Genomic DNA, 15885 nt, shown 5'->3' with positions numbered 1-15885 from the left:
TACAACAAGTATACTTACTTACTTCTCCAGACTCCCCTGAATTGTTGGTGCATCCTAGAGGCAACAAATGCTCGTTTCGTGCCCCACACCTTCCCCTAGAGAGTCTGAGCTGAGGCTGGTCCCAGGGAGAGCAGTGCTGTCAGGATCAGGGTGTCGGGTAGGGACTGGGTATGAGAGAAGCATCAGAGCTGCCCAAGCTCCTCCCCTCCATGTCAAACCCTATTAGAGCAAAGGGAATTGAGGGGTTGGAGACACAAGAGGAGGCAGCTCCCACTCTCCACAGTTATTTCCTCAGGACTTGACTAAGCTGAAGCCAACAGGGGGGTGCTGCTGGGTGCTGTGAGCTCGGAAGGGTCGGGACATACCAGGTGCATCTCCTGCCAGACCAGTACAGCCCAGCACAGCCCAGCACAGGGAGCCTGTAGGTTGGACCCCAGGAGCAGCTGAGCTTTCAGATGGGGTCTGATGTCCGGGATATGAATCTGTTGCCTCCAGTCTCTAGTCTGTCCGGGAACAGCAGCTGTAACATGCCAGTTAGTAGCAGTGCTCAATGGGCTCCAGTCCTGGACTTCCCCCCCGGGGCCCCTTACAGCTCCCTGACCCCTCACTCTTTTATCAAACAAGAACCCACCTGGAACCCAGACCCCCATGAAGATCAGTGTCTCAGCGCCTTTACTGTCCATTTCTCTGGTCAGTTCACTGGGACAGCCGGGGCTTGTAGGTATGGGCCCTTTGGGGCCCCAACACCCAGTCAGGCAACAACAGGCCAAGCAAGGATGTTCTCCAATGCCCCTTACCTGTCCAATTGCCTAGATAACCAACAGGGCATGAGGAATCAAGGTAAGTCACCTATCTATCTCTCTCTCTCTCTCTCTCTCTCTCTCTCTCTCTCTCTCTCTCTCTCTCTCTCTCTCTCTCTCTCTCTCTCACACACTCTCTCTCTCTCTCTCTTTCTCTCTCCCCCTTAATCAGATTATTATTAGTGCTTTCTCTGGATAGTTGTGTGTTGGGAAATTTGTATATTCTGTAGTGGTGCAACTTCTCTTGGTGTTTGGATATTTTATATCATCTATCTGTGTATATTATTTCTATGATATGCCTATCATCTGTCATCAACAGGCAATCTCTGTTATCTATATCATAATCCATCAGATATATTGCCCCTAGTATTTAACGTGTGTAATGTTGTGTGTATTATGCATATACAATCTCTAATTAAAATTAAATCAGATTTCTTATACACAGGTGGACAGGGGGGATAGACATACACAGGTGATTCGAAGCATGGAGACAGGTAGCTAAGCAGATAGGTATATATATATATACACACATACACATACATAAGCATATATTATTTTAAAGTCCTTAAGATCAGACACATTCGGTATCAGTGAGATTGATGGATTTGATGTAAAGTGGAATAAAGTTAGAGTTTAGAGTTTCCCATAGGAAGGGTGAAAAGAATTGACTGGGGAAGGTGCTGTAATATTTAACAGGATTAGTGTAATGAGGTGTAATTAGCAAGGAGGGCAGTTACTGACTCACTGTCAGGGATCTGGGGTGCAGCAGGGAGTCACCTATTCTTCTATATGGCTGATCAGTTATTCCAAACCCTGTGCTGCTACTGCTGCATCTACATACAGACTCTTGTTTCTAGCTGATCTTCCCTTTATTTATAGACACACACAAAAAAAAAACATAAATATATCAAAACAAAGAAAAATACAAAAAAAAGAAAAAGTCGCATACATTATATTTCTGCACGTTAATTACTGGAGGTGAGAATTATTGGTACAATTATTTTTCATTCTAACGAAACCTGCCACATTCGCTTTCCCATGTAACAGAACCATCTGTATTTATTTCATCTTACAGCTAATTACACATTCCTAGTGATTTGGTTAGCAACAAGTTTTTTTCCCTAGTGAACTACACCCCCCACAGACACCTATATCATTTATTAAAGGGTATACAAAATATTTTCAAGTCTTTCTCTACTGACAAAAATAATATTAGAAATAGATGAGACATAGAACAATGAATAGATGTTATATAGATGGAAAGATATAGACAGATAAATAGCTATAAAAGTATGAATGGTATTGTAGGAACAAATATTGTCATTTTCTTCTATATAAATGTTCAGAAATGATCTTTAGCTTATTGTTGTTGCCTGGAAATATATATATATATATATATATATATATATATATATATATATATATATTTTTTTTTTTTTTTTAATTATTTTATGAATAGATAGTTACATCGATGACATAAATGTACAATAACAACAGAAAGTACATGCAAAACAAATGCAATAATTAATAAGGTAATTAATACAAGCATTCTAATATATTCATTTAAAAAAAAACAAAAAAAAACAAATAAATCAAATTTTGTAAATATATATTATTTTATGGACATATTTGCAGAGAAACAATTTAAAGGGGTTGTTCCCCTTTACATGAACTGTTAGTATGATGTAGAGGGGGATATTCTGAGACAATTTGCAATTGGTTTTCGTTTTTTATTATTTGAGGTTTTTGAGTTATTTGGATTTTTATTCAGCAGCTCTGCAGTTTGCAGTTTCAGCCATCTGGTTGCTAGGGTTCAAATTACCATAGAAACCATGCATTGATTGGAATACGAATAGGAGAGGACTGGATAGAAAGATGAATAATAAAAAGTGGCAATAATAATACATTTGTAGCCTTACAGAACATTTGTTTTTTAGATGGGGTCAGTGACCCCCATTTGAAAGCTGGAAAGAGTCAGAAGAAAAAGGCAAATAATTAAAAATGTATACAAAATATAAAATATGAAGGCCAGTTGAAAAGCTAATTAGAATGAGCCATTTCATAACATACTAAAAGTAAAATTATAGGTGAACCACCCTTTAAATAATTTATTTAAAAAAAACGATCTAATAATATTAGCAGAACATGAGGCATGCACAGTTCTTATTATTTTTGGGTTAATCAATAATGTGCACCCTGGTTGGATTCCACACATACCTCCCATGACAGAGGGAGCAAAGGAATCTGCTAAGTGGGGAAATAACAATGAAATCACAATTGTGAGAACACCAAGGTTGCAGCCCTAGGAATGAGTTGTATGTTGTTGCTGTTGTGGGAAAGATTTCACCTTGATCCAGTTCTGGATGTGGTGCCAGATCTACAGAAGGAGGACTTGGAAAAGTGTGTCCAGATACATTGAGTCATAGAGAAACAATTCCCTGCTGCCCCCCTGTCTCTCTCCAACACATTCACGTTTTTCAGCACTTTTTAATCAGGTGATAAGGTTCTAATTAAAGAGAACTGGGTGTTACACAGCAAAAGCCTCTTATCAAATTCCTGAAGTTCTGGGTCACTCAAGACAGGGGGGGATTATTATTATTTTTTTTTTTGGCCAAAACATTATATCTTGCATTTTGTCAAGGTCACAAGAAATTAAAAAACAAAACATAGAGTCAGTATCCGGGATAGAATGTATCCACCAAACTGCTGCTGCTCTTTGTATTGAGTGAAAAAAGGAAATTGTATTTTTAATATATATATATATATATATATATATATATATATATATATATATATATATATATATAGTTTCTCTTATATATTTAAATATATATTGTATTTTTTAAAATTTTTAATATAGCAATATATATTTATATTTATAAATATATTGAATTTCTATATATATATATATTTTTTTTTGTATATATTATATATATATATATATATATATATATAAAAAATACAAAATATCTATTTTATATATATATATACATTTATATATAGGTATATATTAAAAATACAATATATATTTATATACAGTATATATATAAAAATACTATATATTTATTTTATAGATATACATATATATATATAGGTATATTGAAAATATTAAAAAATACAATATATATATATATATATATTATTTTTTAATTCCCTTATTTATCCAAAATGCGTATTGTAGATTTTATAAATTGTACAAATCTATAACAAACATCTGGAACAACTATCTTGGGTTTCAGGCAGAATTACAGGCAGGTGTAGGAAGACAGACAGACAGGCAGGTAGGTGATTGATAGAATCATTCATGATTAGAAGGTTTGATGGAGGCGACATTTCTATCCCCAAATAAATCGTCAGAAGTTGTATTGACGCGCAGAACGAAAGAGAATAAATATATTATAAAGTCAAGAATATTAATTCGTTCCTGAGACCAAAACTCGGAAAATACCTCATTTATATTCGTTTATGTATTCGTCCATGTATATATATATATAGGTTTTTTGATTTAAATTGGTTTTATTATACGATTTAAATGTAGAGGATAAAAAGTCTTAGTTCATTTGACACGAATAATATTTGATATAATAATATATAATAGAAATATAATATATATATATATATATATATATATATATATATATATATATATATATATATATATATATATAAATATATATAAAAAGTGGAAATGTATTTAATATAATAAATATAAATAAAAATAAATAAAATATTCGATTAAAATGTCCCTTTAGGAAACAAATGCAACACGAGAGACATTATATTTCCCCTCTTATCCCAGAGTAACATCTTCTTCTGCCGTCAGTCCCGTTGGCCGCATTCGTTTAGTAACGAAACTGTTTAGTGACAATGAATGGAAGTGGCTTCCTGGGATACTAAGTCATATATTGATTAAAGAAAGGATTTTATAGTGTAGAGGGGCGGTATCGTTATTGAGCCAGTGCCAATTTGATTTTGTTTTGGGTGAGGATCGTGTGCTGAGAAATATTTCAGGCTTTAGGAAAGGTTTAATTTTAAGGAATTTATTTTAGGAAATAAAAATACTGGTGGAATTCTAGACAAAGGTGGAAGTAAAAATATAAAACAGGAACAGAAGTAAGAACAAAATATCATAATAAGATACTCTGGTCCTGGGAATCGTATCATTTGCTTCATGACTAGTTTTTGAGGCCACAAAAAGAAAATATCAGGTTCTAATTGCTTTTTGCATTTGTTTGGTTGGCTCCCAGGAATTAATGAAAGTGCTTCTCCCATGGATTGATTAATGGGTGCAGAGTCACTCCTGGGTCAGGACAAGGGCTGAGTTTGTTTGCTAAAAATATGAAGAGTTTATTTTGTTGGCAAGTCGTTTTCCATTCAGTGAGGTGCAGCTGATTTAACCCCAAAGATGCTGGTTTTTTGTTACTGTATCAATATTAATGGGCTGAAATCGATTTGTGGGGATATTTCCTGAAATGTCAGAAATTAAGGAATTCATTGGAATTTCATTATTTTACATTTCATTTTTAAATTCCCAACACAGAGACTGATCAGAACTATTTTAGTTAACAAAGGGTACAAATACAGGACTATACATGTGACCCCAAAACCTCTTTCTCTCTCTCTCTCCCTCATTCTCTCTCTCTCTCTCTCTCCCTCTCTCTCTCCCCCTCACTCTCTATTCCTTATTCTCTCTCTCTCTCTCTCTCTCTCACTCCCTCTCCCTCATCCCTCACTCTCTCTCTCTCTTTTAATTCCACATTCTCTCTCTCTTCCCCTCATTCTCTCTCTCTCTCTCTCCCCCCTCTCTCTCCCTCTTTCTATTCCTCATTCTCTCTCTCTCTCTCTCTCTCTCTCTCTCTCTCTCTCTCTCTCTCTCCTGCACTCAAAGGTCAGAGGAGAAGAAGACTCAGAGGAGCCTGTAACAAAGGCTCAAAACTAAATGCACCTTTTTTCACTTCTACCTGAGAGTAATATTTTCCAGCTTGACTACTATGCAGCTGTAAAGTAGAAGTATATACTATACAGGAGAATATAAATGTGTAATCCCCTGTAAATGCCAGAAAAAGAGAGATTTCACCTATTAAATGAGTAAACAATTCTAGGAGTCTATGGGAGATTGCCATCCCGTAATTGCGAGCTCTCTGGATAACGGGTTTCAAGATAAGGGATCCCATACTTGTGCTAGACACTAAAGACACTAAAATGAATAGGGTGGTGGACAGAGAAAGAAAGAAAGAAAGAAACTTTTTTGAAATTATAGGTATGGGAGCTGTTATCCAGAATGCCTGGGAGGGTATTTTCAGATAATGGATCTTTCTCTTATCTGAATCTCCATAACTTATATCTGCTAAAAAATAATTTAAACATTAATTCAACCCAATAGAATAGTTTCCAGTAAGGCTGAATTATATCTTAGTTGGATAGAGTATAAGCTACTGTTTTATTATTACAGACATTATTTGATTAAAATGGAGACTATGGGAGATGGCCTTCCCGTAATTTGGAGATTTCTGGATAACGGGGTTCTGGATAACCTGTACATCCTTTTCAAGAATTGGAGAGCTTACCCTTTAAATTTCCTTTCCACTCATGTCTGCCTGGAGAGAGAATCCGGTCTGTAAAAACCTCCCTTTGTCGTGTGTGGGAGGTGATTGGCTGATCCGGAAGGCACAGGGGCCACACTTCCCTTTCTTTATAAAGGTTTTCTTTCCATGCCGGAATGAGTGGATTCCAAGGTCTTATAGGCCTTTAGGGATCAGAAAACCCGTTTGATTGAACATTGAGGAATGGGGTACTGTAGAAAGGAAACTTTCAGTATAGTCAGTGGAGGGAGATTTATATTTATAACAACACATGTAACCCTGAGAGATTCGTTTGGATGATTGTGTATTGATTATGGGGCAAAATAATCACGTTTAGAGGGGTGGTTCACCTATAAGGTAACTTTTAGTATAATATAGAATGGCTAATTCTAAGCAACTTTTCAATTGGCCTTCAGTTTTTATTTTTCTGAATCTTTCAGCTTTCAAAGCTTTCACATGGGGGTCGCTGACCCCTCAAAAAAATGCTCTGTAAGGCTTCATGTTTATTGTTATTGCTGCTTTTTATTACTCATCTTTCTATTCTGGCCTCTCCTTTTCATATTCCAGTCTCTTATTCATATCCATGCATGGCTGCAAAATCCCTTGCCATTGGGAGCTGCAGGAATCACCATGGATAAAACATAGGAATTGTCGTCCCATTGGTAACCCATCAGCAGGTAGCATTTACCTGTTTAAATGCAAACATCTTATTGGTTGCTATGGGTTACTGCTCCTGGGCAAACTTATTCCCCCCATATGGGGGAATGTGTCCAAATTTTTTTTGTGTCTAGAAATTGCATGTGCACTTGCTTCATCAGTGAGACTTCTTCTTATTCATTTATGGAGTCTCTATTTATTGAAACATCAACAAATGACATTGAAGTCCCCAATTCTATGATGTATTTTCTTTTAGCAGATGCAGATATTTGGTACTTCACTTTTATTTAAGATGGGACACATCATTGTAATAATAAAACAGTACTGAATCCCAACTAAGATATAATTAATCCTTATTGGAAGCAAAACCAGCCTATTGGGTTCATTTAATGTTTACAGGATTTTCTAGTAGACTTAAGGTATGAAGATCCAAATTACGGAAAGATCCATTATCGGGAAAACCCCAGGTCCCAAGCATTCTGGATAACAAGTCCCATACCTGTACATGCCTTCTGTTTACAGAGAGAACAGAACTAGGAAGCAAAGTCTGATGTCCTTATAATTTAAATACTGAGTTTGTTGGGGTTGTTTTCGTTTTGTTGGCAATAAATTGTACCTGGACAGTTAACCGTGGCAACCAGTCAAATCTTTCCTTTCCTTTTCTAATTTAATTTTCTTTTCTCACTGGTATGACCAGAAAGACTACAAATCCTCTGATATAATACGAGGCTCTCACTTGAATGCAGAAGTGGACTCTAGCAGGGGGCATTGTGGTATTGCTGCAGACTAATATCTAATATAAGATCTTTATCATAGAGAGACCTCTGATGTCAGAAAAATAGTTTTTCTAGGTTATTTAATATTGCACTGTAACTATTATAAAAGTTAAAATGCTGTTTATGTCCCATATCATGTTTGTTCTTTTTGGATATCTGCAAGTGAATAACATTATACTTCTCTTGTTTTTGTTTGTAAGGTTACAGCGCGGTGGCTTTTGATGGTACCCCAAGTTATGGGCACACCCCCTCTCATCATACTTCACAGTTCACAAACCATTCCTTCAAACATGAGGACCCCCTCAGCCAACAGACCTCTCTAGGTAACTGCTGTTTAGTTATTTAGTTCCTCTGACTTGTGTGAGCAATGAAACAGACTATGCTGCCTCCCTCCATTCTTTTCTCTCCCCCTCTGCATTTCTCCTTCTACCCTCTTTCCCCATCCACCTTCCCATCCCTCTTCCTCCCTTCCACTATTAATTCCTGCCTCCTATTCATTGATCTTCCCTCTATTCCTCATTCTTTCAAATGTTTCTTCCTATTCCATTACATCACTTTTCCTCCTCACCTTCCTCACTGCCCTCCTTTGCAATTTCCCTGTTCCCTACACTTATCTCCTCCTATTACCCTTACTTCATTTCTTCCTTCCTCTCCCTCTATTCAACCTCCAATGTCCACCTTCTTTTCCCTTTCTATCACTCCTTCCTTTTTCCATCCTTTGTCATAATTAATATTATCATTTAAAATGTTCTCTTAGATCCTTCCTTCCTTCCTTCCTTCCTTCCTTCCTTCCTTCCTTCCTTCCTTCCTTCCTTCCTTCCTTCCTTCCTTCCTTCCTTCCTTCCTTCCTTCCTTCCTATTAAACCTCCAACCTCATCCCTTTATGTTCCCCCCTTCCATCCCTCCCTTCTTTTTCCTTCTTCTCATTCACTTTTAACTACTAGCCTTCACCTTCTTTGCTCCATTTATATTTCCTCCTTCCATCCTCCCTTCTTATATTATTCTTCTCATTGGATGTATGAAGTCTCCTTCTTTGCTGTCTCCATTGCTCCATCTTTCTTTCTTTTCTGCTTCCTCCCTCTCTACCAGTAATTCCCTTATTTTCTTCCCCTCCATTTAACCTCCACCTTCTTTGCCCCATTCATTTTTCTCCTTCCAACCCAGCCTTCCCTTTTCTTTCCTTGCCTTCCTTTCCTATAAATTCTGATAATACCCTTTGAAGTCCTCTCCTTAGATGTCCCAAATCCCCCTTATTTGTATCCCTTACAAAGAAGCAGGAGTGAAGGGAACCTCTCCGTATAATTAATGGCTGTGCTTGGCTTTCCTGTGTCTCACAGAGATTTTCCTTCCTAGAACATAAACTCAGCAACCAGAGATGTTTATGGAGATAGTTGTGATGTTCCGACGGGTCTCATATAGAGCAATGCAAAGAATGATATTATGTTGATTAAATATGAGCATCTCTGAAATCCCATTTGCAAGTTCAAGTCTACAATTACACAGACCATAAATCACTTGTTAAGGGCCTGGTCCCAGTCTGTAGGGTCTGTGAAATCTCTTAGACAGAAGGGGAAATTGATGCAAGAGATGAGTAAGCTGCAGAGTTAATGTGATGTGATGTTCCTACAGGAGAGCAGCAGTATTCTGTCCCCCCTCCAGTGTACGGCTGTCACACCCCTACTGACACTTGTACCGGGAGCCAAGCGCTTCTCCTGAGAACTCCTTATAACAGGTAAGAAATGATATCCACAACCAATGTAAAGCTACTTTTATGTTGCAAAGGAATTTTGTGTGTAGGGAACTACCTTTGTAGATCCCAGTTGTACAATCAAAACATTATTGTATTTGCATCAATACAAATCCCTGGTAAGTTCTCAAGTAGATTTGCCTTAGTGGACAGATAAATAAGCCATTCGGATAAAACTCTCATAGCCTAACTATCATCCATGATACAAAATCTGCACTACAGTCTACACACAACCACACAGACCAACAAAATAATCATCTATAAGTACAGGTATGAGATCCGTTATCCAGAAAGGCCGTCTCCCATGGACTACATTTTATCCAAATAATCAAAATTTTTTTAATAATTCTTTCCTTTTTTTCTGTGATAAAAAACAACAACTGTTTTGCAGTATTTTTCCTAAGCTGCATATGTTCTGTATCAATTTGATTTGTATGGTTTAAAGTAAAATCACATAAAAATATTTCTATTAAAAAAACAGTACCTTGTACTTGATCCCAACTAAGATATAATTAATCCTTATTGGAACGAAACCAGACTATTGGGTTTAAGTACTGTTTACATGATTTTCTAGTAGACTTAAGGGATAAAAATCCAAATTATGGAAAGATCCATTATCCAGAAAAACCCAGGTCCTGAGCATTCTGGATAACAGGTAGTTGTCCTAATGGTGCGAGACAGGATTAAAAGGTGAAAAAAATCCAAAACTGCAAGAAAAAAAAAAAAGAAAGTTCAGGGCAAATGTATTAGATTTGTGTCTGCAGCAAATTTTAATTACTTTTCAGATGAGTGCCCTTATTTCTTAGGGCTTTTACACACGGGTGTTTTTTCATTGTTTTTTAAACGCATGTTGAGCACGAATATATTGGGTTTAAGGGCATTTTTTAATGCAACAGAGGGTGTTTTTTTTCCTTTCCAAACGCAACCCTCTGGCAGGAAGACAGTTCGGGGAGATTAGTCGCACGAAGAAGAGGCGACTAATCTCCTTGAATCTCCACGTGTGTCTCTGCCCTAAAGAAGTGGTTCACCTACTTTTTGTGATAATATTGTGATTTTCTTCTACAAAAACGCTCAGAAATGAAAAGATTGTTTGCCAATTGTTGTTGCCTGGAAATAATACACCCATCGTATATATTAATTTACGGACATATTTGCAGAGAAAGAATTTAGCCGCTCATTTTAAGGGGTTGTTCATCTTTAAATTAGCTTTTAGTATAACGTAGAGAGGGATATTCTGAGACAATTTGCAGTTGGTTTTCATTTTTTATTATTTGTGGTTTTTGAGTTATTTAGCTTTTTATTCAGCAGCTCTCCAGTTTGCAGTTTCATCCGTCTGGTTTCTAGGATCCAAATTCCCTAAGCAACCATGTATTGATTTGAATAAGAGACTGGAATATGAATAGGAGAGGACTGAATAGAAAGATGAGCATAGGAAGTAGCAATAACAATACATTTGTAGCCTTACAGAGCATTTGTCTTTTAGAAGGGGTCAGTGACCCCCATTTGAAAGCTGGAAAGAGTCAGAAGAAGCAAATAATTTAAAAACGATAAAAAAATAAATAAACAATTTAGACCGATTGAAAAGTTGCTTAGAACTGGCCATTCTATAACATAATAAAATTTAACCTAAAGGTGAACCACCCCTATAAGATCTCCCCACCTGAACGAATGGTTTGGTCGGTTGTTCTGTTGAAGCCAAGGGGCAATAAGTAGTCACCCCAGACTGGAGGGTGTACGTCCATAGTGAGACAGACATAATAATCATGTGTAATACAAACACACTGATGCTTAATAATTTACCATTCATTTTTATATAATATTTTATATAAAAATATAAAAAAATAATCAGATAAAACAGATCTCATTTCAGACCCTGCTCAGAAAATATTGTATTTGTTCCTCGCTAACATTTAGTGCAGTGAGCGGTTGCAGATATCAGTGAACTTGGCTGTGCTCCTCTATCAGCCTGATAAGGCCTGTCTGGTGACTGGTACAAAGAGCTCCACTTATAGCAAAGGGAAGCCATAACTCATATACAAGCCCCCTTAAAGAATTACTTAAAATAAAATATAAAAAAACAATTATTAATGTATTCTACACTGAAATTAAGTAATTTCCTTAACCTCGCTCTATAAAACATGGCTGACGTCAAGGGAAAGAGTTAAATTGTGGAGGGGGTCGGTCAGTCTTCCTGTTGGATGATAATCCATTTTACAGCTCCAGCGGCACAAATGGAGCAAAAAGTTTAAATTCCCTGCACTACTTTCAGTTATGCAAGAATTTTAAATGTAAGCAAAATATTTAGAAAAGTCTGCCCAGGCATGGGATAGAAACTCAAGTGCACCCTCTGAGCTTACACTCACACCAGAATGAACATATAAACTGTTAAACAGTTTTTATGCCGGATATTTTTAAGTTTTTTTTTTCAAAAATTCGTGTTGAAAAATATTATCGCCTGTATGATACACGGCAAGACACAAATGGGGTAATGTAATAAAAGGCACAAAGTTTTGCCCAGGGGCAATAACCCATAGCAGCCAATCAGCAGATAGAATTTGCTAAGTACCTGTATAAATGCAAGCATCTTATTGGTTACCCTGGGTTACTGCTCCTGGGCAAACTTAGTGCCTTATATTAGATATAGGGGAAAGAGTTCTTATGTGGTTTTAAATGGAAATCCATTCACAGACAAATCCGCTCTCAGTGGGTAGTGATGGGCGAATTACTCCCGTTTTGCGAAATTTGAATTTTTTGACGCCCGCGTCAATTGGTATCAATTTTGCCCTTCACGTAAATTTTCAAGTCAATGGGCGTTCGAATAGTGTTGACGCACAACGGTGTTGATGCGAGAGACTTTTTGGAATCGCGTCCAAATTTTTTTTTGCAGGAGTCTCGCAAATTTATTTGCCGGCGGCGAAACGTGGAAATTCAGAGCGAAAATGCACCTGCCGAATTTATTCGCCCATCGCTAGCAGTGGGTCAAATCCAGCTCATATGAATTGTATGACCCATGGGCCAACGACTGGACCAAACACAGGGACCTTCTCGTAGACTGGTCAGGAGAGAACTTCATCTGTTTCTAAATACAGTCCTTGCCCAATGGGGTTTTCTTTCAGATTTATGGAGTAAAATTCTGGGCCCCATACATGGGACAATGACCAACCATTGGGTCTTCCATGACCAGCTTAAGTTGCTAATGGGAAAACTCCAGCAGTACAGGCATGGGACCTGTTATCCAGAATGCTTGGGGATTTAGGGTTTTCCAGATAATTAATCTTTCTGTAATTTGGATCTTCATACCTTAAATCTACTTGAAAAACATTTAAACATTAAATAAACCCAATAGGCTGGTTTTGCTTCCAATAAGGATTAATTATATCTGAGTTGGGATCAAGTATAACATACTGTTTTATTACTATAGTGAAAAATAAATTGTTTTTAAAAATTTGCATTATTTGGATAGAATAGAGTCTATAGTCTGTAATTTTGGATAACTGGTTTCTGAATAACGAATCCCGTACCTGTATTTTAAATTCCAGGGATTATCAAGTCATACGTTACCGGCACTGGAAAAAAAGGGACTGATAAAAGCAGTCTCAAAATAGGTTGATGTTTCCCACTTTAGGTCCTTATGTTTAGGGTATTTTCCACCTTAAATATAAGAAAATATATACATTTAGTGAATCTGCCCCAAAGTCCCAAACAACTGCATCATTATAAAAATGAATTATTTGGATAAAATAGAGTCTATGTGAGACGCCTTCCCATGATTTGGAGCTTTTTGGATAAAGCGTTTCTGGATAATGGATCCTGTACCTGTGTTAAAATGAATGTGACTTGTTAGTCCTACACAGTCTGTTGTACATAAGAGGATAATAGTAATAGAGTAATAGATAATAGAGTCATTTATTGTTATATTATTGTATCACAGTTTGTGGTTTAGATTAGATATATTTGAAAATTAAATGAATTAGAATTTTTTTCCTGTAAATTTTAAAAAGGGGAGTGGCACAGTGGATAAGATACACCAACTCAGGGTGGTTTGGGTGGGATTCATGGAGGTTTATGGAGATATAGTAACTACTGGAGAATTTATACAAATGCCATATTTCCCATAATTCTCCCAGTATGGCCAGCTTAAGCACAAAACATAAACTGGCCATACACCTGGAGATCCGCTGTTTGTGGCCCCCTTGAGCTGGGCGAAATCAAGCTGATCCTATTATTTGTCCCTTGGTCCAACGGTCGGTTGATAAAGAAGGTAAATGTAGGCCGTCAGATGAGAAGCAAATCAATGAGCCAATGCTCTTCTCACCCCAATGGGAAAATCAAACCTGACAGGTTGATGTCTGTCCAATTTCTGGTCAGATATCAGTCATATTGGACCCAATACACAGGTCTGGAAGAACCAAGTCTCCAGCTGTTATTGGCTCATGTGCATAAGAATTCACTCTTTTTAGGGCAGAGCATCACTATCATGTAGATTGTAAGCTCTGTTGATCAGGGTAGTCTTTACTTTCTGTATTGACTAGTATTTGTTTGTAACTTGTATGTTGGATTATACAAGTGCTTGTTAATGTTGAGTATTTATATATATATATATATATATAATTATTTCTTGGAGTGCCCGCACCTCTGACAGTAGTTGATTGGATGTGCTTGATCAATATTTGTGATATAGGTGATAAAGGATCCGCACTCTCATTTTCAAAGTATAACAACTTTTATTTATTGCATTACAATCCGACGTTTCGGTCCCTCCTGGGGACCTTTCTCAAGGATGCTTGAGGATCCTTGAGAAAGGTCCCCAGAGGGGACCGAAATGTCAGATTGTTATGCGATAAATAAAAGTTGTTATACTTTGAAAATATATATATATATATATGCAATGCAGTGCAAGTCCTGCTTCCTTTACTGCAATGAAACAGTGTACTTGTTATCATCTCCCCTTCAGCTGACAGTCAGTAAATCAGTTATAGTGTCCTATTTGGCAATGAAAAGGTTATCCAGTATGTAATATGAGTCACGCTGCTGAATGGGGGAATCTCAGTGTAGATTAAAGCCGTAACCACTGCAGGGTCAGGCACCATCATCTTTTCTCTTTAGGCCAAAACAAACTCTGGATGATCTACGACTCGGTTCCTTTAAAGTTCCTTTATGCTAAAAGTCCTTTTTTCCCTTTCATACAACTCCAAAACTCATCAATCCCTACTTTGTATAGTAGAACTAGCGGTAAAAGAGAAATCTACTTGCAGAGCTTTGATATCTATTGAATAAACTCATGGAATGAGCTAGAATAAAAATGGCTGGTAAATACAATAGGACAAAAAACTTGATAAAATGTGATCCCTATGTACAGTTTGCAAAAATGCTGTCTCTTCTTCTCTCTCTGGTCCTCCATTGGTTGTTCTCATTTTGGAATATTCCATAAACAGAGAACAACATTTTCTCTCCTTCTCTGCCAATAGCTTTCTAACCATTTCCAGGCCTTATCTTACTACACTGATTTATACAATAAATTAGCCAAGTTCTGTAATGGGACATAGCGAAGAAAAAGTTGAGTTTTGAACATAAAAAACTCTTTTTAAAAAAAGGTGTCGTTTAGACAATTTAGTTCAATATTTGGCAAAGGGGGACCGCATAGTTCTTCAACTCTGTTCACTTGTACAGGTTTGGGACCTGTTATCCAGAATGCTGAGGTTTTCCAGATAAGGATAATTGCCATTTTCTTCTGTACCATATCTGGAACCTAATAGTTCAGGCAGGTGCATGTGCTGTATAGTACAGGTATGGAACCTGTTATCCAAAACAGATCTTTACATAATTTGGATCTTCATACCTTAAAGGGATACTGTCATGGGAAATTTTTTTTTCAAAATGAATCAGTTAATAGTGCTGCTCCAGCAGAATTCTGCACTGAAATCCATTTCTCAAAAGAGCAAACAGATTTTTTTATATTCAATTTTGAAATCTGACATGGGGCTAGACATTTTGTCAATTTCCCAGCTGCCCCTGGTCATGTGACTTGTGCCTGCACTTTAGGAGAGAAATGCTTTCTGGCAGGCTGCTGTTTTTCCTTCTCAATGTAACTGAATGTGTCTCAGTGAGACATGGATTTTTACTATTGAGTGTTGTTCTTAGATCTACCAGGCAGCTGTTATCTTGTGTTAGGGAGCTGCTATCTCGTTACCTTCCCATTGTTCTTTTGTTTGGCTGCTGGGGGGGTAAAGGTAGGGGGTGATATCACTCCAACTTGCAGTACAGCAGTAAAGAGTGATTGAAGTTTATCAGAGCACAAGTCACATGACTTGGGGCAGCTGGGA

General features: G+C 37.0%; 1 protein-coding gene across 1 annotated transcript in view; it reads left to right on the top strand.

The window, feature by feature from the left end:
• The first annotated feature begins 455 nt into the window (after positions 1-455).
• wt1.S (WT1 transcription factor S homeolog) overlaps positions 456-15885 on the top strand; it is a 31434-nt gene continuing 16004 nt past the window's right edge. The window contains 5 exon segments of the mRNA NM_001085588.1: positions 456-571; positions 574-610; positions 612-840; positions 8016-8138; positions 9445-9547. Coding sequence (NP_001079057.1) covers positions 456-571; positions 574-610; positions 612-840; positions 8016-8138; positions 9445-9547 — 608 coding nt within the window.

This window comes from Xenopus laevis, chromosome 4S, assembly GCF_017654675.1.
Source record: "Xenopus laevis strain J_2021 chromosome 4S, Xenopus_laevis_v10.1, whole genome shotgun sequence".
NCBI classification, from domain to species: domain Eukaryota; kingdom Metazoa; phylum Chordata; class Amphibia; order Anura; family Pipidae; genus Xenopus; species Xenopus laevis.
This window is presented reverse-complemented; position numbering and strand designations above follow the sequence as displayed.